The 25,502-nt window shown below is 44.2% G+C and overlaps 4 protein-coding genes and 1 long non-coding RNA gene across 7 annotated transcripts; 3 read left to right on the top strand and 2 right to left on the bottom strand.

Moving 5' to 3' along the window:
• Window positions 1-73: 73 nt before the first annotated feature.
• Window positions 74-4,419, top strand: LOC5514823 (probable E3 ubiquitin ligase complex SCF subunit scon-2). Of its 2 annotated transcripts, none has more exons than XM_032384421.2 (7): window positions 74-606; window positions 971-1,126; window positions 1,272-1,477; window positions 2,057-2,169; window positions 2,273-2,398; window positions 2,692-2,762; window positions 3,851-4,419. In XM_032384421.2, exons 1-7 carry the CDS (start codon window positions 240-242, stop codon window positions 3,916-3,918), a joined length of 1,107 nt encoding a protein of 368 aa, XP_032240312.2. In that variant the 5' UTR covers window positions 74-239; the 3' UTR covers window positions 3,919-4,419. The 2 variants fall into 2 exon arrangements, with proteins under 2 accessions (XP_032240312.2, XP_001635039.3); XM_001634989.3 differs by having other exon boundaries at window positions 78-606; window positions 2,692-2,869.
• A 306-nt stretch (window positions 4,420-4,725) lies between these two features.
• LOC5514871 (serine/threonine-protein phosphatase CPPED1) lies at window positions 4,726-6,112 on the top strand. The gene has a single exon (XM_032384422.2). It carries the CDS (start codon window positions 4,820-4,822, stop codon window positions 5,747-5,749), a length of 930 nt encoding a protein of 309 aa, XP_032240313.2. The 5' UTR covers window positions 4,726-4,819; the 3' UTR covers window positions 5,750-6,112.
• A 9,520-nt stretch (window positions 6,113-15,632) lies between these two features.
• LOC5514822 (transmembrane protein 50A) lies at window positions 15,633-23,489 on the bottom strand. 2 transcript variants are annotated; one of them, XM_032384372.2, is made up of 6 exons: window positions 23,262-23,489; window positions 18,685-18,788; window positions 18,306-18,376; window positions 17,234-17,326; window positions 17,003-17,063; window positions 15,633-16,755 (listed from the first exon to the last, which is right to left on the bottom strand). In XM_032384372.2, the coding sequence occupies exons 1-6, from the start codon at window positions 23,382-23,384 to the stop codon at window positions 16,713-16,715; spliced, it is 495 nt and encodes a 164-aa protein (XP_032240263.2). In that variant the 5' UTR covers window positions 23,385-23,489; the 3' UTR covers window positions 15,633-16,712. The 2 variants fall into 2 exon arrangements, with proteins under 2 accessions (XP_032240263.2, XP_001634982.2); XM_001634932.3 differs by having other exon boundaries at window positions 23,289-23,489.
• Window positions 19,459-22,951, bottom strand: LOC116619517. The gene is made up of 2 exons (XR_004296722.2): window positions 22,067-22,951; window positions 19,459-21,292 (listed from the first exon to the last, which is right to left on the bottom strand). It is a non-coding gene; the product is annotated as an uncharacterized LOC116619517 (long non-coding RNA).
• Window positions 23,490-23,726: 237 nt separating the features above from the next.
• Window positions 23,727-24,651, top strand: LOC5514870 (proteasome subunit beta type-3). Its single transcript, XM_001634987.3, has one exon. The coding sequence runs from the start codon at window positions 23,840-23,842 to the stop codon at window positions 24,455-24,457; it is 618 nt and encodes a 205-aa protein (XP_001635037.1). The 5' UTR covers window positions 23,727-23,839; the 3' UTR covers window positions 24,458-24,651.
• The last annotated feature ends 851 nt before the right edge of the window (window positions 24,652-25,502 follow it).

Here is a 25,502-nt window from a genome sequence, read left to right as displayed (position 1 = left end):
GAAAAATGTGCTATTAATCACAAAATAAGATATAACAACAGATCAAAAGTTATGATATGGGTTGCCTGTTTGCAAAAAAAAAGAACGCCTACTTGTTTTTACCAATTGCGGTTTGTCTTTAGGTTGGTTTTGGACTTATCAGATTATTGGGAGGATTTAGTTTTAGGTGGTGTCATTTAATTCAAGATAAAAACAGAACAAGCCTTAAATTTGGGTAGAATGCGTAGTTTGGCGATCAAATGAACGGTCTTCCGTTAGAGCTTATTGACTCCGTATTTTGGTGGCTAGATGGAGTATCTTTGGCGAAATCAAGAAAAGTTTGTCGTCAGTGGAGAGAACTGCATCAACAGCCAAATTACAAATCACTTTGGAAGGAAATTTGCTTTAAAGAGATAGACAAGGATATTATTAGAGAATTAACCGGATGTTGTAATTCACATAGTGTTTACGAGCTGCGTTCACAAATTACACAAAAAGACAAACTAAAAAATGATGTAGATGCGTTAAATTATGAGGTAGATTGGGAATTGGTTTATAAACAGTGGTACAGAAGTCGTCACATTGGAAAATGGCCATCGTTGACAACAGAACTTAAAGGACACAATGGTAAAACTGCGTCTATTCATGCTTTGATTTGGCTCTTTGCTAGAAATAAAAAAGTGTTGTTGTTTTAATTGGTTTAAAAAGCCAGTATGATCATTTCTTTACCCAATAAGATGACCATCTTTGAAATGTTGACGATTGTTTCACCTTCACCTTTGCAGTAGCATTTTCCTTTCATCAGAGCAACCTTGACGCACCCTCTTACTCTTAGTTTGTTCATAGGATAACCTTTGTTTTTCTACTCGTTATCTACCTTCTCTCTACTGTACTGTATAAATTTTCTTGCATTCTTTTTTTGTACCACACTCTTTCTCTGTTATACTTGGCACCCCTTTTTGATACCAGTAATAATTAATGTGCATTATAGGACCAATCTGGGATGTCAAGCTATCTGGAGACCGAGTTGTGACGTGTGGTGCTGATGCCACAATCCGTATCTGGGATGGTTGGACAGGACAGTGTTTACGAATACTGACAGGTCATCTTCGGGGTGTTCTTTGTATTGATCTCAGAAAAAGGCCAGGCAAGTTACTATCAAATTATGTATAGGTTGTTTTCAATGCAAAAGTAAAAAATAAAGAACACTAAAGCAAGTAAATTTGCATTTCTGTAACTATCTGTTGTATTGTTATTGTGTTCTAATGTAATGGGTGTATGTTTGTTTGCAGGAGTGTCTCCTTCATCTGAGAAACCCCATGATTTGATTGTATCAGGGTCTCAAGATAACTCCATCAGTATATGGGACATGGATAAGGGGGTTTGTTTACTGAGCCTCTTTGGTCACACTCATTGTGTGAACAGTGTCAGTGTACAGGAGGGCATTATCATATCAGGAGCAGACGAGACCTCTGCAAAAGTTTGGGATTTTGAACAGGTGCTGTATGTTTATCTGGGTTGGCAGTTGAAGCAAAAGCAGTTGTCATTTGACATCTCCTACCCTTTATACTTTCACCACCCAATCCAGCCTCCAGGGTATAAAATTTTCCCCAAGTGCTATCCCTTTGGGTCTTCTAGAAAATCTGTTATCCCTTCTTCATCAAACTTCTTTAAAAACCCTGACAGATTTCCTGTTAAATCAAGTGAAAGGTCTCATCTACATACATCGATTTATTAATTACACAATTGGTCAATAAAAATTGCCTTGACTCCAAGAATGAATGACAGCACCCCATACAGTCATCAGGACAGATGTGTGCTTGGTAAGTGCCACAGAGGACTGTTAATCAAATTCCAAAAATTGATGATTTGTCTGGTTTAAATGTTATCCCTTCCAAAATAATCTAGAGACCACACCCTTTTGCTGTCCCTTAGGGGTCAAAATCTATGCTGGTTGCTATTCGTTAGGGTTTAAATTCATTTTCACAACAAGCATACAGTATGTGTCCCCCGGGACAGACTGTTTCAAAAGACACCAAAAAGCAATACATGATAAACTGGTGATTTCATTTTGCAGGACTCTCCAGACATCACATTCTCCCTAAGTGGTCATGATGACTGGGTGAAGTCTGTCAGTTTATGGGATAACAGAATTTTCTCTGCTACTGATAATGGTTTGATGTCATTATGGTGAGGATCAGGGTGCTTAGCATCTAAGGATGAAGAGGCTTTATGTGTCTTTGTCACCAGAGTAAATAAATAGATTTGGTGAAGTATGATATTTATTCTACAGGTCTTTGGATAATGGAGAGCTTCTGGCTTCAGTGCGAATCAGCACAGGTGGAAAGGGAATCGCTGGTGCAGTATTACGGGGAGATACAGCTCTAGTGTTAAGCTGCAGTGGCCGCATTACTGCGTGGTGAGTAACTGAAGTGTATGGACCCCCTAGGTTTACAAGTAATTCTTAAATTATTTTTACCAGTACAACTCAGGTAGATAAACCAGGCTTTTTGTTTAGAGAGGGGGGTCATACAAGTTGGTGCTATCTTTTACCTTGACAATTCTGGGCTCACCCTGTGTTTTCTTGTGAGATGCCCCTGGAAACCATAAGTTAGGATGAAGGGAGAAGTATGGCAGACCAACAAGGGGCATGATTATCCAAAGGGAATGGCCACTTTTGGTAGGCTTGGTATTAATCTCTCCTTGCAACAGGACTGGTTCTGAGGCTTCAGCTGATGCTGCAGTGCTGCGTAGCTTTTCTATTGTTGGTCAAGGGTCATCAGGTATACAACAGGGAGAATGCATCGCACTAAGAGGGCCTTTGGTAGCCATAGGAACACTTTATGGTACTGTTTTTGTCTACAAGCTGAAGTCAGATTGGGATAAAGAGGTACATACGTAGGTGTGGTGTGATATTCCCCCTTTCAGTTTAATGCAAGGCCAGTAGCAGGGATTTTCCTAGCCTCTGGTTATGTTCCACGCTGCTCCTCCTCTTATTGGATGGGAGAGGATCACAGGCACACCATCATACCTGTCAACTCTCCCGCATTAGGCGAGAGTCTCAAGATTTTGGACCCCTTCTCCCCCTCCCTCGTTGAGCACCAAATCTCCTGCTTTTCAGCGATTTTTATCGCTTCCGAAAAAATTTTTCCATAGAAAATTGTCATTTTGCCTATTTTCTATTAAAATATTTGAAACAACAATTCCCTTGCGTAGCGCAATTTATCTAACACTCTCGTGAGATCTATAAAGGGATTTGCTCGCCAGAGCTTTCTATACGGCGAACGCCTGCAAGGTTAAACCCACCCCTCCCCACTAGAAAAATTTAATATACCCCACCCCTCCTCCCCAAAAAATCTCAAGCCTTGAGATTTTCGGAGGTTGACAGGTATGCACCATAGACACCACAGCTGGAAACAGAGCCTAGGGTTATTCTTGGGTATCCTGTCCTGGCTTACAGTGGTACTTTTTTTCTATGAGCAAACCTTCCAGTCAAGTACAGTGGAATGTTTAAAACCCCGTAGCCCACATTGCTAGTGGGCCTGAGACCCTTGGAGACAAGCTATTCTTGGTCACTAATTAAAAATTTTTAAACCCTGGAAGAAAGTCTACCCTGATTTAATGGAAACCAGAGGCTCTGAGAGTTTTTCGAGCGAAGCGAGATTTTTCGAGTGAAGCGAGAATTACGACAAGCGAAGCTGACGCCGCCAGCCCATTTGAACCCTGCCCCCTAGCATGCCGGGAAAAGCGGATATTCAGTCTCTGGAACACAGGGTGTCATCATGACCCTTTGTCTCTCCCTTCCCCTACCCCTACCACCTCCTGGGTTGACCACCAACTTCGTTATCTAACCCTTCTTCCTTTCTTCTAGTTCCAAGAGATTCATACAGTTGTGAGAAGTGGGAAGTGCAGAGTCAATGCCGTCGATATGGGCGATGATGGAGAAGGACCGGTCCTAGTGACTGCAGGGGATGATGGGATTGCTAGAATCCACCGTTGGTTTCCTCACTGTGCTGCTGAGCCTTGACATTTATTTAGATGGCTGCAGGTGGTTTTGAGGGCCGTAAATGCTTTGAAAAAGCTACTCACAGGGTGATTCACTTGCGTGGATTTGTCGTTCCTATTTTGGGTTTGTTCGGGTACGCGCCGAGTTTTCCATTTCAGGCCCAGATCCCCCCCCCCACCCCCCCCCCTTCCCCCTCAATAAAATATTTAGTTTATAAAACTTCTTTTGAAATCTTTATTTTGCTAAAAAAGTAAATTTTACCCAAAGAGATTTAGAAATATTAATTAGAAATATTATTTAGAGATATTGTCTATAGAAGTATAATGAAGAGAATTGAATCTGCTTGTTTCTCAGGGATTATTTGATCTTAGGAATACTAGTCACTTGTTTTGGGATTTTGTTTTTGGAAAAAAATGTAATTTTTAGAGAATTCGGAAAACAAATGTTATCCATACAAAATAATAATGAAGAAAATTTTATTTGTAAATGAGTCCAGAGAATTTCCCGAGAAAGCCATTTTGTTTAGTTGAGAAATAAATAAAATATCATACGCTAATCATGCGCATTACGCAAATCATGCGGAAGAAATAAAAAAAAATATTTTTTTCCTGTTAGCAAAGCAAATAACACTTTTCACTTAGGATTTTATGAGATTTAACTTTTCATCGTCTTTTGAATGTTAATGACTTTTTTCATATCGAAGAACGCACACTTTGAGAGTCTAATTAGCATTTTAAGACGCATGACAAAAGCGCGCCACATCTGCCGATAAGTCAGCTCCGAGAAAACCAGTTTGCTGCAGTCGATCCTTAAATCTCGGAATAGAAATTCGCGATGAATCTTGAAATTCCCCCAGATGCTTTAGCAGCAAACCAAGCGTCGAGGGCAGGGAAAACTCCAGAAGAGTGCAGGATCCTTAAAGCCAAGGACTATAAACTGCATGGTCTAACAAGATACACAGAAGGACATATGAAGGAATCATTCTATTTCATACAAGTTGTAAATCCTAGGTTTGGGCTTGCTGCCTCTCCCGAAGAAGGATGCGACCGAGAAAAGGAACTAATCGAAAATGTGATTTTGGTAGTAAACAAAATGAAACCGAAGCCCCGTTTTCTTTCAATTTTTGGGAATTTCACACATTCAATTCCTTCTGGGAATAATTACTTCGCTGAATCGGAGACTTTCAAGACAACCTTCGAAAATCTGGACCCTGGAATTCCTGTTATTTGTGTCTGTGGCAAAAACGATATGGAAGCAACAACGGAGAGTGTCGAGGCATACAGGAAAAATTTTGGTGAAGAGTGGTTTTCATTTTGGGTCGAGGGTGTGCAATTTGTAGTGCTAAACTCTCTTTATTTTCGCGAGCTAAGTGATTTAGAAAGCTTTAAACAAGAACAACAAGAATGGCTAGAGTCGGTTTTCTTGGAAGCGCAAGTAAATCCCCCACAGAAAATCGTGGTTCTTCAAAGCGTCGCGTGGTTCCGCAGCGATGGTGGCGAGCCGGAAGACGACCATAACATAGACTTAAAAACACGACAGCAGGTACTAGCAAAAATGAGAGAAGCGAATGTCCGAGCGATAATATCAGGAGATTCTGATTCTATAGGGAAAGATGGAGACATCGAAGCTATTTGTACAAGTTCGCTAAATAGCGCGGAAAACGGGCCTATGTTTCGAATTTTTAAAGTCCACGCTGATGGCTTAGCGCACCGTTTGTTTATACCAGACAACACCCCAGATGATTTGAATATAGCATTCTCGTAGGTAATAGGCAAATTCATCGGGCGTAGAGGTCACCTGTAAGCCCGTTGGCTGGCTAGTGTTGACATTCTCGCAGGCTGAAGACCTGCTCGTGACCGCTACAAAGATTTTTTTTTTTACATATAACTAACCTTTTCAAGTTTTGTCTGACAAATTATTTATTTTTGGCAAAGACTGGAGCCTTGGAAACCATTATTATGTCTTGGAATGTAGCGAAAACAATTAGTGTAAACTTAGCTTTGTTTTGTTAATTTCGTTTTTTGATTTTATCATCGGCGATGATAACGTTTGATAAATATTCAGCAAAGACGAACGCTGTTCGAATTTATAATTTCTCGACTAAAATCAAAAGGATTTACAACAGAAGACAATGTGTAGCTCTGCTGTCTGGCTGTTAAGCCCCGTGCAAACTGCGCCAGCACCTGCCATCATTGCTGGCGAATTTTCGCTAGACTGACTATAGAAAAAAGGAAATGTCAATGGGAAATGGACTTTATTCTGACATTTCCTTTGTCTTGTGGTCAGTCAAGCAAGAATTCGCCAGCAATGATGGCAAGTGCTTGCGCAGTTTGCACGGGGCTTTTAAGGCACGGACCATTAGAAAAGTGATGGGGTGGATACAGTAGTTTTTTTCTCTGGTTGGTATGGTGTGCATGATTTTTTTTCCTTTTTTACATTTTTTCTTTTTTTTTTTTTTTCTTTTGTGCCTTCGCATTTCGTGCGACATGTATTGCTTTGGCGGGGATTTTTCAGATCAGCAAAACATTTATCAGTTCATCGATTCTTGGGCGGCTATAATTTCCTTAACATTACATCCTAAACTAATGATGTTTCTGAATCTTGAAAATAGTGGTTCCTCAATTATTGAAGGGTTTTACCAAACAACAACTGACCCGCTCAAAGACCAAAGACCTAGGAAGTTTTAAACATGTAAGTGGAGACGGAGAAAGAAGCGTAGACTTTTAAAGCTTATTGCGCGTGTGAAAATCGGTACGAAGGAAGGTGACGAGTGAGACGTAAGCGTTTCTTTCTTGTCTGTCCCGGCTTACTTCGCTTGTCATTAGTTTGAACTTTACAGCTGCAGGGGCGGGGGAATGGGCGCTAGTCCCGAATGAATGAGGTTTTTTTTGCATGTGAATTCCAGTATTTCAAAGTAATGGGAGCAAGTACATGCATTGTACAACCGATCGGGCGCCTTTCCCCAACACCACCCCCTCCACACCCCTCCCCCCCCCCCCCCCCCCCCCCGACGTCTGAGTCTACAAACTGAAATAACATGCATACCAAAATGTGGACTTTAAAAGCATGCGTGATCCGCACAATTTGCAACACGCTAGCCCGGTCGCAGCTCTAGATCCCACATGGATCTAAACTGTGGTTTAAAGCACTTCGTTCGAGTCGAAGTCGCCCTGCAGTTTTTTTGCCGATGAAATTTAACTGAGGCAAACCGGCTATGCCATGCTGACGAGTCCTAATAAGGACGAAACAGCTGTCCATGGTTGCCGAACTGCACGGGTGATAGACTGTGCTAGCGTCCCGTCTTGGCTGGGGGGTTTCAGAGAAACTAGTGGGAGGCGTGGATCGCCCCTCCGGGCCTCCCAGCCCCGTCTCCCGTCCTAGGCCTGGGAGGCGCGAATCCCCCGTCTCTATATATCAAGCGTATAATGTTTCACGTACATAAACAATCGGCGATTGCTAATGTAGGCCGAATCGATTTCACGTACATAAGCTTTTGGCCATTGCTAATGTAGGCCAAATCGATTTCACGTACAGGGCGATTGCTAATGTAGGCCAAAACGATTTCACGTACATAAACAATCGGCAAAAGCTAATGTAGGCCAAAACGATTTCACGTACATAAACAATAGGCAGAAGCTAAGGTAGGCCAAATAGATTTCGCGTACATGAATAATCAATTAGGGCTGCAGGTGTTTCGCGTGCATGAATAACTAGGGTGTAGGCCGGGCGCGTACAAGCCCAAGGACTTGCGCGAACACGACTTTTTGGGGCAAATAGCGATGGGGTCGCGAAAACGAGGAGGGCCGCCGACCTACGGGGTGCGGAATAACCGTTTTTCGGCCGTAAATTCAAATCCACTGGCGAGGCGTTTAAACCTGAGTTCTACTCGAACACCTCGCTCCCGAACTCCTCACGAAATTCTCGCAGTCTCTTTTTCATCTTTTCGCGTGCCTCCAGAGAGGGCCCTTTCCCGCTTTTTTTATCACGCGGTGCGAGGCCGTGTCGAGCTCTGATAGCGGCCTTGAGCGCGTTGTATCTCTCTTGTTCCTGAAGTATTAGCCGAAACTCTTCGTCTGAGATACGTCCGTCTTGCAGAGCCTTAGAGACCAGCTCGCTGATCGAGTTTTTCTTACTCTCCACTAAAACCATCGTGTCTTCGTGTTTAGCCACCTTGCTCGTAAGACCCCTAGAGACCACCCCCGCGCCCGCGCCCACGACACCGACCAGCACAGCGACCCCTGTCAGCGGAGCGCCGATCAGAACCCCTATCCCACTCAAAGAGGCCCCTACCCCGGCGCTGGAAAGCGCCCCTGCAGCGATGCCGGATGCCACAGACACAGCATGGGTAACGGCGAAGGCGCGCTTATACTTCTTCCGCACCTGCCGACAATGCGTTATCTCATTGTCTAGACCTGCCTGAGTGTCACGTATTACCTGGAGTCGGAAGCTTTGCACGTCGCCGCCGGTGCTCGCCGGAGCGGTAGGCGTTTGCGGGGGGCAGACGCTGGGAAGCGGGGGGTATATGCCACCGCTGCTAACGTCGCTGTTCGCCATGCCTGTTATGTCGGGCCTAGGTTAGCTCTAATACGAGGCGAACCGGCTTGCCCTTAAAGTCCACCCGTCTACCGTGGTCATCCCTGATCCATATTCGGATACTCGAGACAAACTCAGAGGAAGACGCTCCGACACAAATTGGGGTGTCGGGCCCATAGACGACTTTCTCGTGCGGCCTCCCGCGGGTTTCTAGGCAAGCGAGAACGTTTGAAGGCTCGTCTAAGGCGAGGCACTGCGAGCGGTCTACGATGTCGCAGAAGATGTAGAAGGCCTCTATTTTCGGCAAAGTCACCTTTAGTGGGGGAGCCCCCAAGGGCAGTGCGAGGCCCCGCAAACCCATCTGATCGTCTTTAGCCTCTAGGCCAAATAGTGCGCAAAGCTCGGCGTTCAGGAACACAATGCCTAAGGAAACGAGCACGATCTTCCCGGTGAGGGGATTCAGCTTCGCGGTCAGAATCTTGCTTTCAGCGTGGTTGATCGTTTCCACGATGGACTCGGCCGTGTGGTGCCCGGCTGGCAGAGTAGCGATGGGCGGGAGGGAGGCTATAGTCGTTATCTGCTGCTCCCGCTCGAGATTATACCAGCTGTTAAACAGCGAGCACTGCCGGAGCGCCACAAAGCGAGGGCGCCTTATCGGCTGCTCGAAGAAGAGCGTCAGTTCACCTCCGGTGAACACAGCGTGTAGGACCACCATTGTGTTGAACATAGCCCGCCTTCGTGTTTAATAGGGCTGAGCATGGATTGGGAAGGCTGGCAGATGCTGAACGAGGTCCCCCGAAGGAAGGAGGAGGAGACGAAAGAGGCGGCAGTTGCGGCGGGAGCCTCTATAGCCGGACATATCAAACACGCTATAGCCGAACAAGTAAAAAACCCGGTTTCCCTAGGTCTCTGACCCTCTCGCAAAAGCTGCTCTACGCCGTGCCCGCGACCCCCGTGGAGAGCACGGCCTCAGACATCACCCCACCCCCTATTCAAAGATACAGTGGTCACGCACAAGTCCGCCAAGGAGTCTCGCCGGTGGCTATCGGAGCCTTTCTATGGGTACTGGCCACAGCAACTCAACTTTGCGGTCTGGTGCGCAACCGCCGGATGGTGGGTGTCCCTAACTGACCCCACTTTCGCCACGCTCCCCTCTGTCATCAGGGGATTTCTAAGGTTTCACGTCTACTTACCACCCCGTTCACGCAAAAAGGTAACCCCTACAAGAAGGCCGTTTTCGAGCGTCTATGCATAGAGTTCGGTTTGCCGCGTAAGCCGGACTTCCGATGGAAAGGCGGGCGGAACCACGGGCTAGGCGATGTGTTTGTGTTCTACCCGGGGGAGGGGTATCGCAACGTGCACGTGATCCGTGGCTACGACACGGCGGCGGACGAGTACCCGAGCCACCTCAATCTGTTTAGCGACGAAGGTGGGACGTACAACAGCGGGAAGCAGGTGGGTTACATACGCAACGGCGACCACGGGGGCGTGCAATATAGCTGGTTTGCGCCTCCCAAAGGCGAGGGGCTGACAAAAGCAGGGCTAGGAAGACTCGACCGCTCGGTCGAGGCGTTCGTCTACACAGTGCTTGGCGCGCAGGTAAACGTCCGTTCCTCCATCGCAGGGGCCGGTGGGCCGGCCATGGAGGCGCAGACGGAGTTCACGGAGCTGCTCGAAGACGCGATCATAGAAAACGACATCGCTCAAAGCGTGCAAAGGTACCAGTTAGCCGTGCAGGAGGCCAAGGTGAGACTGAGTCTTGCGGTTGCACCAGGAGTGTGGCTGATGCCGAGCGATCTGGTGATAAACACGCAAAGCGTCGTGGGCTACAACAATAAGCTGCAGAAAGCCACGGACTCCATGAAGCTCGGCGCAAACGCGATCAACACCGAGACAAAGCCAGTCGGTGCTCATAACATGGCCGGTGGGCATCCTAGGGTGCAACACGCGACTGACCACGTGCCGCCCCGGCGGCAAAGCGCCCCTGCGAAAGTGCCCCGCCTTAGCTGAGAAGGAGAGGCACGACAAGGCCCTAGAGAAATACCAACAAGACTATGGACGCTACCAACAGCGGCAACAAAAAATCCTCGATTGGCAAGCTCAAAGTCGCGAGAGAGGGTCCCTCGCAAAGCAGAACTTCACCGACACCGACTACGCGCTCAAACTCTACAACCAGACCTCCCTGGAGTCGATGCGGGCCCCCGAGCTGTCCGACTACTACGTCCCCAGCAAAACGTAGAAGAACGCCGAGTTGGCGTACATAGGCGCCGGCGCTCTCGCCATCGGCTACGTAGCTAGCCGCTTGCTGTGATGCAGCTGCCGTCGAAACGCGTATACGTACGTATGCGTTTAGGCGGCCTTTTTCCATGCTGCGCGTATACGTGTACGTATACGTACGCCGAAGGCGTAGCAGACGGCAACCACCTGTTGGAGACTGATACATGCGTTGCAACGCATCGCGATGCGCACGTAATGGCCCGCCGGAACGGCAAGCGCATGTCCGACGAAGAACTCGATGCGATCCTTCGTCCTATATACTACGCCAGAGGTGGCTTCCAGGGAGTGACTGCTCTGCATGCCAAACTTCCCAAGGGCTCAGCCTCCATAGATCGAGTGCGCAAGTGGGTAAGCTCGCAGCCCGTCGGGGGCTACAAACAGACGCCCCCTCCTCCGACCACCTACGCCCACTTCTCGGAGCAGATACCAAACCGTATCCACCAGTCGGACCTGCTATTCACGTGAGTCTGAAATTCCACTTGTAGTGACCCTGACTGTCGTCCCGCCGGTCGATACTGAAGCATTGGGGATGACTCTTGGTGTACCCCTGAAGCAGAAGCTGAGTGCCACAGACCGTGCACTTCTTTTCCGCGTCAGCAATCATGCCGAGCACGTGGTCTACCGTCAGAACGTGGTGCGGCCCCGTGTACTTCGTGCGACCCTTTTGCCTGTCGTCTATAGCGTATCGCTTGATTCGCGCTATAATGAGCTCTTCACTGGGCGTAGCCAGCAGCCCTGTGGGAACCAAGGCACCTGGGGTGTCATCGGGGGGGATCACGCGAACTATCTGGTCGGCGGGCCGCACGCGGGAGATGCCGGTGTATACAGCATTCGTGACCCAGCCCTCTAAGCTGTGGTCTATGATAAACAGGCGCCTTGGAGTCTGGATGGTCTTGCCCTGCACCCGGTGGACTGTCCCCCAGCCCGCGTACCTCCACTCGAGGGGAAGCCCGTTAAGGACCACGCCGAGAGGGACCTCGACTACCGTGCCTTTGTACGCGTCGACCTTTTCACCCCTTTTGCCTGGCACGGGCACCGGCCGTCCTTGCTTGCGATAACGATGCGCGACGGGGTCAAAGCGGATGGTTGCTGGCAGTTGGGGGTAGTTTTTCCTGTGGTGCTCTACCAATCGCTGCTGGACAAGGGCCCCCATCTTGTTGGTCGAGCACACCCACATATCGCTTGGGTGGGCCTGCTCGATCGCCGCGTCGAACGACACCCCATCCCACTCCTCTCGAGCTGTTGGGAGTCTGGCTGACACCAAATCCGGCCCTTTATGTCGTGGAGCCTGGAGGAGGGAGCGGCAGAGCCGCAGTCGCATGTACTGTACGGATTTCTGCAGTCTTCACACAGGCAGCGGTAGCCGGACTCGAACCAGCGAATGTTCCCTTGTGCCCACTCCTTGAGCATATCGTGAGGCCCCTCTTTATCTCCCCAGGGCGGGACCTGCCCATAGTCGCCACAACACACTACCTGACACGGCCGCGTGGCGAGATACCCTAGGATGGCGCGTAGCACTTTAGTCTGTACCTAACAGCACTCGTCAATGATGATTACTTCAGCGAGACAGTCGAGTTTGTGCCCCAGCTCGGAAGGTCTCCACTCCTCTAACGGCTTCTCCGCTGGTATGCAGAGGTAGTTGTGGTAGGTTTGAGCCTTCACCGCGAGGCACGGGTTGTTGCGATGGTCGTGGGCGAGGTCGTTCTCGGGGGTGAGCACCACAATGTTACGGCCACGGAACATGCTCACCGCCCACTCGGCCTTCCCCGATCCTCCCTGGCCGGCTAGATACATCCTCGCAGAGGTTGCGGCCACCAGATCGCACGGCAGACTCGGCGCAGTGCTTGGCTCCCTAGCCAAGCACCCCGACCTCTTCGGACCCCAAGCCGCTTCGGGCCGCCACTCGTACCCAGGCCTCTTGTGGCGCCACTCTCCATACCTCGGATTTCGCTCCACGAGCTTCACACCGCTGGGCACCGCCTTTGCGTATATGGCATCTGTGCACACACGGAGGACGTCTTCGCGAGGGAACCGCCTCAACATGCGTCGCAACGCTATGTTTGTGTACGCCAAGACGAAGGCCCTGATATGGTACCATTGTGAACGGCGGACTCCGTCTTTGTATTGGATCAGATGAGCCCCGTCGGCATGCTCGAAGTTAAGTAAGTGGTCGGTCACCCAAGTCTAGCAGGTCCTTGAGCTCTGGCGTGGTGATCCAGCCCTCGTTTTGTTCCAAGTGCTGCCCTACCCTCCCGGAAGTGTAGGGGTGGCAGGCCTCAGAGAACCCTCACTCGGTCAACTGAATGGCCCCGGTCAGTTGAAGAACCTCGCTCAATGGCCGTCCCGCAACATCCGCGATACGATACACGTTCGTAGGGAAGCCGTATTTCCGTACCAGGTCAATGGCGTCCGAGGCGCCGCCGAAGACACTGTCCTCGCATCCTAGGTACGCCGCGCGCATGTCGATGTGCGCATGAGGCCGCGCCCCTAAGTTTTCCCTGCTATTCCACACTTTGGACTCAACCTGCGCCGCTCGCCAGACGTCCCTGTATTTAAGAGGCGTTGGCCTGATGTTTTCTCTTTGGGTCCACTTCTTGAAGCGATACCCTATTGCGCCGCCCATCGAGTGCGTAGCTTCGATGTACTCTTGGTAGGCTGGGTGATCATCAGGGATCCATTGAGGATCATGTCCAGTCTCGTCTGTAAACACCCTGTCGATAGCCCACCCGTCTTGTCCCGATCGGTACAGTTTGCCTTCGTGCGTGACTATAACACGCCCACACAGCCAGACCCTCGTGCTTCTGGGGATCGCCCTGTTTATGAAGCGGATGAGCACCTCTCGCGCCTTCGCCTCGTGCGTTTTTGCGGCGGCACTGGTAGCGCGAGGCGCTGCCTCTCCCTGACATAACGAACGAAGCTCCCTCTCAGCCTCGAAGTCTAGGCCGTGGACGCTCGCGATCGCAGGTGGTTCAGTCGGAAGCTCCGCCCAGGCGTGGTTATTGTGGCAAGGGATGGTGACCCTCGTCTTAGTCCCGTACTTCCCCGAGTCCCACAGGACGTTACCCAGGGCGTCCATGGCTACCAGCTTTACCTCGAGCTTCCTTTCCATCTCAAAGAGGTCTTCTTTAGTGCATCCCGTAGTGGCCAGCTTCTTGTCAAATCGCTCGAGGATCTTGCCTCGTGTCTTGGTTAGACCAAGGGAGCGCGAGGTGCCGCGATTCCTCAAGAAGTCGGCAACATAGCTCACAACACAGTTAACGAAGGCGTCACTCCCCTCTCGCACAAACATTGGCCCAGGCTCACCATTTTGCTCAGGTAAAGGGCGAAGCTCGTATCTCACGTAGACGAGGTACTCTCGCCCTTTCTCCCAAATACCCGCATCGATGCCTTCCAGGGAGCCGACTGCGATTTGGCCCCCCCCCTCTTGACTAACGACCCACCGATCTTGAGCTCCGAGCGCCCTTCCTCCTCTGTGATTGGCGCCAATGGCTCTGCGGGGCCTTACCAACGACCGTGAAGAGCCTGTAACGCCGGTCGGGGTCTATTATCTCGAGCACCAGCGGAAGCACTGCGTTCACCCGCAGAGACTCCCGCTCGTGCGAGATTCGCGCCTCCCAGGCCTAAGACGGGAGACGGGGCTGGGAGGCCCGGAGGGGCGATCCACGCCTCCCACTAGTTTCTCTGAAACCCCCCAGTCCCCCCCTGGCCCGACTGGTGCCAATGTGTGTATGCTAGTGTGCTTTTAAAGTCCACATTTATGTATACATACTCGCAAGGATAGTTTGGCTATTCGACGGAGTTTTAGACTAGCAAAGGTCGCATGCGTGATCCGCACAATTGGCATCACGCTAGCCCGGTCGCAGCTCTAGATCCCACATGGATCTAAGCTGTGGTTAAGCACTTCCTTCGAGTCGAAGTCGCCCTGCAGTTTTTTTTGCCGATGAAGTTTAACTGAGGCAAACCGGCTATGCCATGCTGACGAGTCCTAATAAGGACAAAACAGCTGTCCATGGTTGCCGAACTGCACGGGTAATAGACTGTGCTAGCGGCCCGACTGGTGCCAATGTGTGTATGCTAGTGTGCTTTTAAAGTCCATACATACCAAAGATACAACTTTGTACGTTCTTTTTTCCTAGCGAAATTGTCGAGAAATACTCACTATTAGAAGGAAAAATTAAAGCATAGAAACGGAAAACAAACATGCAAAATAGGACATTTGTGGGACAACACGGAGAACAATTTAATGTGCAAACAAATTTAAGGTCTTGGTAAAGGTAAATTTGACACCACTGTTTGTTTTTGCGAAACCTGTATCAATAGGTCTTAAACTTTATTTTTGCAAAAAAATTTTTCCATAAATCGCATTCTAAGACGGCTAAAATGGGCTTTTGCTGTTTCCTGTGACCTGTTGACCGTGAATTCACGCCAAATCTTTGACTCTTCTAGCGTATTATTCTGAGGCGAGAACTTGAGCTTGTCGGGCGTAACCTCGCGACGGGTTTAAAGATATCGCCTTTAAATTTTCGGGATCTGATAGATAATTATGCCATGTCATTTAGTGTGTGAGGAATTTTCGGCTGAAGATCGCTTTTATAGCACTTTTCGTGTCCAAATTTCGCCGAAACTTTGTTTCGTGATATTTTGTTGACAGTGTCAAATAACAAAAAGTCCTCACACACTTTGGTAGATCATCTATCTGTCATTGAGATGCAATTACGTGCAAGTGCATGCGCAATAACGGGAAGGTGCATTACGCTCTAGAGTAAACTCCGTACTTTTGAGTTTGAGGCCTCAAAACTTAAACACGGAATTAGCTATTGCAAAAATAAAACTTGCAGGAGATAATTCAATCTTTTATTTTATATATAGTTTGTACATGAAGCGAAAATTGCGGCGCGACAATATTTTTTTCCGCGGACGCGTCGTTTACATTTAACGAGACCTTAAAAAATTAATTCTTAAAAAAGTAATTCATCCCTACATTTACAGTATATATTTATTTAGCAGGCCACAAAAATCACCAGATTTTACACAATTTCACAAAATATTCTCACCTCTCAGAATATTTATACGTGTGCACACCTCCAACTGGATATAGGCCTGCACACATTTCTAGTACTGGAATAATACAGTACCCTGATAAAAGTATGTCCACCAATCTTTTTGTAATCAACCTGGTGATCTACTTGGCTTGCTCTACATAATTTCAAGTTAGCAATATACAGCCTATACTAAACTCAAAACTACCATTCTTAACCCTTTTCAGGGTAAGGATGGATTGTTTGTTTGTTTTGTGTGGATTTTTTTATTTCAATGTTTGTCCAATTTTTATGTAAAAAAAAGAAAATAGGCCATGCCACCCCATCAGCCCACCCTAGGCATTTCGATGTGTACTAACTGTACACAGCCCAAATGTCATGGTCATGTTATAATTTTTAACTTCCTTGCCCCCCACTCCAAAAACGCTGCACTGGGCAATCAATAGTTAAAACATGTGACATGTGTAATGCTAAAGAGGAATAGGGTAAGAAGTGAATTCTGTAATGTCACATTTCCAGGGGGGGGGGGGGGGGTACTGGGATAGTAGCAGGACAGGGGGCAACATATTTTTGGGGGTTGAGATTTTAGAATTCAGGCTCAGGTATGATTGGTTGATAAGTTTTCCTCCTGTATTTTCTGGTATCACATTTTTGGCTCTGTGTGACCCCCCTTCATGATTATAGCGAAGCACCTCCTTTGGGTTTCTTTCTCAGATCAGACTTACAACACACGAACTTATAAATCCTATCATGCCTCTAAATTGTGCAGCAATTCAGTGATATAAAACAGCCTAATCTGGGTGTATTGCCTATCAGTATCAGTATTGCCTATCAGTATCTCCACTGCCAGGAGCTCCTCTGTGCAAGTTTATATTCAGCTAAAATGAATCCTCCGTTCGACCAAACTTGAACACAAATGCACTGAAAATTTAGGATAGGCATTTAATGAAAGAATTATAGTCTAAATATAGGACTATATCTGCCACTATTAAGCTTCTATTAAGCCCACATATGTTCAAAAAGTCAACAGGGCAGAACGACGGAAAGATATTTGACATGTCTTGACAAGGAAACAATCTTGTTTCAGCAGAGATGAGAGGCCCTATATGCTGACAAAACATTATAATGCACAGTTCACTACTAAAATTAATAAAAAAATAGTATATACCTGAAAAATATTAATGCATTCTGAAGGAAAATGGCTACTCCAGGCCAAGTATTGTCTTTATCTGAAAAATAATAAAGTAAAAAATCACATTAAATTAGTATTATCATTTGGAGGTTTCCAATGTAAAAAAGTACTTTTTGGGGGACATCTTTTACAGATTTCAAAATAATGTATGACCAGACATTTCACTTGCAATGATCAAGGTCATATGTACAGGGTTTTTATACATACCTGGTACAACATAAGCACCAAAGAGAATCCAGCATGCAGCGATCAGTCCGCCAAAAGCCATAAGAAATCCATTAAGAAGCCACACTCTTGCACCTAAAAGGAATAAAAACAATAATGAGGACAATAAAGACATGTTTACTGTTCGCTTGTAAGGCCGGTAGTTGTGTATGCCTCAGCTGCATTCTCCTACTTTCCAAATTACACAAACATACTAACACTTCACCTCTATATCACATTTGAATGTTTTTGCAATTATATTTTCCAAAAAAAAATGTCACGTTTCGGGGTTGAATTGCAATTGGGTACCAACACCATGCACATGGCCAGAAGCTGTTTTTTTTATGTTTTATTCCGTGTGGAGGGAACAGTAAAATGGTTATATACAATAAGATTCATAAATTGTGCACTCTGATTGTTCAAGGGCCCATATGTTATAACAGGACCCATGCTTGCCATCAGCATTCTCACATGCTCCCCAAAACTAGATTATAACATAAGAAAACATTTTCAATGATATGTAAAACAAAAAAATCTCATTTTTGGGGGGTCCTCTATTAGATGAACAGAAGACTTTATGAACAACAGTCATTCAACGTCATCCAGCATCTGTTAGAGGACAGACTACGAAAAAGTGTGATCTATTTGTTAACTAGAAGCCTCCAAGGAGTGAACATTGTGCTTTGAGGATATTGAAATGGACCTGCAGGATCAAGATAAATGTACAGTATCTATTTGAGATTTGAGTTGTAGTTTTCTTCTTTGTGTGGTAGTTTTGTTGAGAGTGTCAAATCTGCTGTTTTTTGTTGTTTGATTTTAAACTTGTCTAAAAACCAGAGCTATTATTTTGCTATTTCTTGGTTGGATGCATATCTCCAAGATCATTAATCCCTGAGACAAAGGCCTCAGTATCTTGATCTTGTTGTGTTTATTTAGCATTTATGAATAATTTGGCATGATTGAGGTTGAGGGATAAAATTGGTTTAATGTATGTAATGACTAAATTTCAGTCATTATACTAGATACTGTACAGTTACTTTAAATAGGTAATTAAATCTGACTATTTTATACTAACCTGTTTGCCCAAGACATCCTCCGGAATAATAAGACTCTCCTCGCACTTGAGCATTGGATACAGCATTTATCCTGGAAAATTACAGCCTATCATATATTTAAAGTAATAATAACAATTATAATTATGATAATAAGATGAATATTTATATAGTGAATTTTCTTAAATGATCAGATGCTATTTAAAAATTTTTACATACAAAAAACAATTATATAATCACAAGGCAAGGCCCATTGCCAAGTCATGGATACTGAGGTAACAGGTGGAAAATGTTGGGACTTTTCCATCTGACTGTTTGAGTATCTCATGTCTGATTGATCATAACAACATTCTGTATATATTGCCAGTGTTCAAGGTTAGCCATATTATATACCATACTCACATGAACAGTGCTAAAGTTGAAAACACGCCAGGTGTGTGGAAGGCAGGGTCAAATGGTTCTTTGGCAGCAGCAGCGTCAATAAGAATCCACCAGCCGATAAAAAACTGAAGCGTAAAACACAGTTACACATAATAAAACACAGTGCTTCACAAAGAAATACTATTAATGTTGGCATCAACTATTTTGTAAAAATGCTGATGATGATTGCTTGTTTGATATTGGTCGGGAGACATGCATTTTCTATGTCTAGTACTTTTTCTTTAAAAAACTAAGGAATGTGGCCAACTTTATAAAAACTTGAAAACTGGTCAGTGAGTTTTTATCAACTTATGAAAAAGTACAAGAACATGGAAAAATATACCCCAGGTACAAAGTACCACCAGGGAGGGAGGGTTTGGATGTAATGTATTAAAGGGACACTGCATGCTAAATATGATTGGGTCTTCAAATATGAGTTTTTTGACGATAAAAAGAAGTTTGCGGGTGTTTTCGTGTGGCTATTCGCTTTATTTGAGTAAATACAAGAAAAGTGCTGAAAAACGCTGCATGGTACTTTGGCGCCAAAACTACCAGCCGTGTACCCCAGTGGTGGGGATGTTGCTAAGGTAACAAATTATCTGCTGCGCATGTCATTCCAAGATGGCCGTCACTAAAGGGGAAAATGTTATCACAGCTTCCTTTGCTACTTTTTACAGCAAAATGGCCTTGCTGATTCTCTGAATAAGGATTGATGACACAGTTATATCCGACGAAGAGGTCAAGATTCGCGTGGTATTTTTGTCTGCGTATTATCTGTATTTCCGTGCTGTTATTGTATGCTGCAAGCAAAGTGTCTCGATAAAAAGGTATTGATAGCTCACACAAAGCTCGTATTCGATCATATGAAGAATAGTAAGCGATTGTTTCACAAAATATTGAATGTAAATTCTGTTAAAACTAGTATAAAAAATTGTTCTAATTAAAAACCATTCTGACGTATACTGTAAGTACATTTACTTATTTGCTCTAGCGCGAAATGCACCTTTCGAATACTCTCTTGTTGATGATTTTACCCGTACGTATTGAAAATGTACTTAAGTAATCTCATAACGAAGAAAGCTTTTTTCGTTACTTCAACTAGCCAGGCAAAACACTGCCCAAATGAGTTCTCCATGGCTATATTGTCCAAGACCCAGATGCATGCAAGGGTTGCTAAATAATTTTGGTTATTGATCTTCTGAGCTTTTGAAGTATGGTTCAATATGGTTCAGATATGGTTCAATCAACCATCAACTCTCCTGGGTTTTCTTGCAGGTCAATAATAACCTGAACCTCATTTGGTTTTTGCCAAAAAAAGGCAAATGCTATTGGATTTCACCTCTTTTTTTAGTCTTATTTTCTTTAAATAGTATTCTACTTAGTAAAGATTATGTAATAAGCCAGTCCTTAAGGTGTTATATGGCGAACTGCTTCCATCCTTTGTATTCAACCCTTACGTAATAGAATTACCCTATAGAATCACATATGTAACCTAGCTGATCCAATCACTTTTCCTAATCCCTAAGCTTTTTATTTCAAAACTACCTCACCCCTATATTTGACATTGAACATCTACATTTGACATCTTTTTTGTGGACCTACCTATGCATGTCACAGAATGATTTTGTAATTCATTTAAGTTAAGTTCCCAGGGGCGGATCTAGCTTTTCGCTCAAGGGGGGGTTTGGTTCAGTGGTAAAGGGGGCAGTAGGTATTTTTTTGTTACATATGGCTTTCTGGCAGCCCAAAAGTGTTCCCTTTTGAGATCACTTCTCTGTTTTGTGTGTTTCTGTATTGTATTGTCTCTGAATGTAGTAGTAATTATTGTTGTTGACTCAATAAAGATGGAAAACTGTTTGACTCTAAAATCAACAACACAACAATGCTTGGATTTTTTTCAACTATATTCATACTGCAGAGGTTAGATATGTAATGGGTGTGACGTTGCACTGCCAACAATAAAAAAGTTTGTTACCTCCATATGATTTTAGTTTATTGCATCACACCATAATCTGGACAAAGATGCTTTGTTAGAGCAGAAGAATTTTCCAGGTTTACTCTAGATGGAAGTTTATCCAGAAGTTTTGAATAAATATCAAAGTTTGTAAAAATATAAAAATATATATATTTTCAATCTATTTCTACTGATAAAGCATAACTGGTTTTGCTTGTTAAAAAAACAGAATATTGTTGTTTCCTCTAGAAAAAGTTTTGTATTGATTGATCAGAATTGGTATATAATGCTAATTGTCAGCTTGAGCTGTAAGTAACTGATCTTAGTGAAGCACAACTGAAATTACACAGTAATAACTATGAAATTTGTATTCTTAAGCTTTAAGGAATTAATTAAATGCTGGAACATGAGGGTTTGGGATGTCAAGGGATGAACGCAAAAGCTATGTGTGAAACCCCTGTGAAACTCATGTCACAGGAAGTTGAACTTATGCTATGATAAAAAAAAAAAACTCTACTTGTGGACAAACACTCCTACTTTTGGACAAACCCCCCTACAAGTGGAAGAAACATCTCTTGCTGCCATGAGCTGACCACCAGATGAAATTCCCTGTATGGTGCTGCTAGAAGATGGGCACTAAAACAAATAAACACACATTTGAATTTAATGAACCTTACACAACAAACGAGAAAAGATGAAGATCAAAAGACTTTTTGTTGGTGTATGTTGTTATATCCTGCCTATGCAAATGAGCTTAGGTACATATGATTCTGAGTATAATGTGAAGTTTATAGGTTCTTGTAGTCATTTATTTCCTTAGCCATTGCTGAAAACTTACATATGATAAGCTATACAGTACAACATTTTTATTTACAAAGCATGGAGTGAGTGCATATCAAAGCAAGCAAACATGGAATTTAGTCCATCACACACAACTTACAGCTATTTTAAATAGTTATTTGCTTTATTCAAAGACAATAAAAATGTTGTTGTTGTCGTTGCACCATTTTAATAATGTATACTTAAAAAGTTATATTTGTCATCTTGTGAAAAATACTCCAGTTATCAATTTAATAGTTTGTGGAACTTTTCGCAAAGAAGCAGTCATGTCTATCATGGAATACAATGGCGCTGCCATTATTGCATGGGTTGGCAAGAACTGTGTAGCTATAGCGGCCGACCGCCGTCTTGGAATCCAAGCTCAAACCGTATCATGCGATTTCCAAAAGATCTTTCAGATGTGTGAAAAGCTTTTCATTGGATTGCCGGGGTTAGCACCATTTTAATAATGTATACTTAGTACTTAAAAAAGTTAGGTATTTCCAGAATAAAAAATTTCAAATTGACACAACAGCAGTCTAGATCAATACCAAAAATACACTAATATGAATACTGTATACAGTAACTTACCAGTTTTTCAATTGCCATTATACGGAAGTGCACCTGTCTTGATAAGTAAATTTCTTCTATTGAAGATCTAAACCATCTTTGTCCAGCAATAAGTAAGCTAAGTACTTGTTACGAAGAAATTAGGGTGTCATGTAACACAATTTACCTCAAAAATTTGTTTTAAACAGTTATCTAAATTCATTTTTATCATGGCTAGACGCTAAATAATGTAGGCCAAGAACAAAATTGATCGAGAAATGTTCAATGATGTGCTTTTTTGATCGGGAGAGTGACTTTTAAATTGACCAGTTCTGATCGAGCATTTGTCTAGTTTAGAACTCGTTTCCAAGATGGCGGCGGTATCATAGCAACACCGATGTAGCTCCCACAGCACACGGCCACTTGGTCGGCGGGAACAATGAGCCATTTGTCTATGATTCTCACCATTTTCTCTATCTTTTGTGAATTTAACAAGTGCAGTTTATTAACCGCTTGATTGTAGACACCCTAACCATAGAGCATTCAATTTTAATGGACGCAAAAGCCTATTTTGTCGGTGTTTTCGGGAAAGGTATGTTCAGAGCGCCTGCTCGACCGCCGAATTCTCAATACAATTTAATTTATCCCCACCAGTGACATCACAATAGAAACCATGGAAACGATGGATACTGCTGCTCAAAACTGTGCAGCCACTGGAATTCATTAAAATGGTCGCTTTTCGGGTACCCGAGCGAGGATTTCAAAATACGAAAACAAGGCCAAAAAACGGGTTGCAGCAATCGTATTTGTTGTTCAAGATGCTGGAATTAAGCCCTACATGCAATTAGCATGCAGTGTCCCTTTGAGTGACTTAGTTTCTTAATATTTTATTTTTGTGGCAGGAAGCATTTCGAAAGTTTAGTAAACAACAGAGAAGACTCTTGTGAAAATAAGAAATAAACAAAGAACAATATGGAAAGTCTATAGACAAGCACATTTTTGTCAGCCGCTAGCATTTCTCTGACATCATCATCATTAAAGTGCCATGACGTACATCAGCTTCGAGTAAAGATATTCGGGGAACGGGATTTTTAGAAATCAACTACGATTTTTAAAATAAAAGTATACGTTTATACGTACCCAGAAACTAAAAGTCAAGTGACTTTTTAATTTAAAACAAAAATAAACTTTAAAAGCTTAACTGGGAGGGTAGGAAGAGTCCAGAAGCAAAATTTACATTTTTAGGGTCTAAATTAGACCTCACCAATCCTCCGCTGACGATTGACGAAATTAGATTTCTCTGTTCAGCTATGTTTTCACTCCAGCTTGGGCATGAAACTCCATCCAAACAACCACTCATTTCGCCAAAAGGGTAGTTGCTATCACAGGCGAACAGCCATTCCCTTCAGATATTTCTCTTGTCTACTTTTGTACGTTCCTCTTATCAGCTATATTGCCCATAACCCTTTGCGAGAGTGAGCACATGTGACCCAAGCCAGTTCAAAATTATCAACTAACTAACAAAGAGAAATTGTCCATCAATATCGATCGATTAATCCATAGCGCAAAAAGGGTCTAAAGTTGAGGTGAAGGTTATTATTTTAATTTTTTTTTTGCAAATATTTTTCTTTATTATTTTAATAAATACATCATTTTCTGTGGGTGGCTACCTGTGCTTTCCCAGGATCCCTAGCGAATGACTTAGTAGCCGGGCCATTACTCAGCACAACCGGCCTCGTTTCTTTTTGTCATCTTGTGAAAAATCCTCCAGTTTTCAATTTAATAGTTTGTGGAACTTTTCGCAAAGAAGCAGTCATGTCTATCATGGAATACAATGGCGCTGCCATTATTGCAATGGTTGGCAAGAACTGTGTAGCTATAGCGGCCGACCGCCGTCTTGGAATCCAAGCTCAAACCGTATCATGCGATTTCCAAAAGATCTTTCAGATGGGTGAAAAGCTTTTCGTTGGATTGCCGGGCTTAGCAACTGATGTCCAAACCATCTCAAGCCGTTTGAAATTCAGGCTCAACTTATACGAGCTAAGAGAAGGCCGTCCCATCAAGCCTAAGACCTTCTTGAGTATGGTATCGAATCTCCTGTATGAGCGAAGGTTCGGCCCTTACTTCGTGGAGCCGGTCATCGCTGGTCTAGATCCCAAGACAAACGAGCCCTTTATTTCTTCGATGGATCTTATTGGATGTCCAATGGAAACCAAAGATTTCGTCGTAAGTGGTACTTGCTCAGAGCAGATGTACGGAATGTGTGAATCGCTATGGGTTCCAGACCTAGAGCCGGATGATTTGTTTGAGACTATTTCTCAAGCACTTCTGAATGCAGTCGACAGAGATGCTGTCAGCGGATGGGGTGCCGTGGTTCATGTCATTGAACCGGATAAGGTCACAACAAGAACTCTGAAGGCCAGAATGGACTAACACGAAACACTTCAGTGCTTTGTCTTCAGAGTTTGCTTTCTTTTTTCTTATTCCATCAGATGTTTGCTTGCCCTCACATGTGTCTAAATGGTGAAAAGACTTCATCTAAAACTAGGGTTTACAGAAAAGATAATTGATACACCATTCTTATGTATATGTACTGTAGCTGAATTAAAGACTGTGTATACAATTAATCAATTTGTTGTGTAAATTTTGTTTCGTAACCCAAGCATCCAAATACCATAATTATTTGAATAAGCGCCTGGGGAGCTTATTCAATTTTTGGTTCTTTAGGGGCGCTTATTGGGGAAGGGGTGCTTATTAAATTTAGGCAAAAATACCAGCTTATGAATGAACTGAGAACAAAACTTGCATGGATAAAGAAGTTGAAGGAATGCAGGCCCATGTCGTGATGTGAGCATGTCAATGCAAGCTAAATTAACAACATTCAAGTGGTCCATTTGTTGATATTCGTTAAGAGGGGATGGGAAGGGGGCACCAGGAGGCACTTATTTCAAAATTTGAGGGAGGGGGTGCTTATTTATAGGAGGGCGCTTATTCAAATCATTCTGATATTCAAAAGTATGGTAGCCTTTTTTATTTTCAGGCATTTTACCAAACACCTTCAAGCTATAGTTTATGCTCTCATTGGAAACTCCTCATCACTACACTTCCCCCCTATTTTTTTTTCAAATAAGCCACCTTTCTCATTTTCTTTGCTTTTCCTTTGCTTTAATTTTCAAGAGTACAAGTAATTCTTAATTGGTTTATTTATCGAAAGGATACCAAATGTCAGTTTGATGTAAAGACAGGTGAAATATACAATAGTTTAAAACAGGATAATTATTATCCTAGAAAAAATTGAAGTTTTTTTGTGTCCCTTATCTTATGGGCCACCGTAGGTTTTCATTTTCCGACTTTGCAAAGTTTAAAAATACCCAGAAGACACCGGAGAAGTGTATAGTGAACCGAACCTTGCACGATCTTCTGCCGAATTCTTTCGACCAATCAAATTTTAGTACGGTAATATATCGGCTCTGAATAT

This window comes from Nematostella vectensis, chromosome 2 (assembly GCF_932526225.1).
Source record: "Nematostella vectensis chromosome 2, jaNemVect1.1, whole genome shotgun sequence".
NCBI classification, from domain to species: Eukaryota; Metazoa; Cnidaria; class Anthozoa; order Actiniaria; family Edwardsiidae; genus Nematostella; species Nematostella vectensis.
This window is presented reverse-complemented; position numbering and strand designations above follow the sequence as displayed.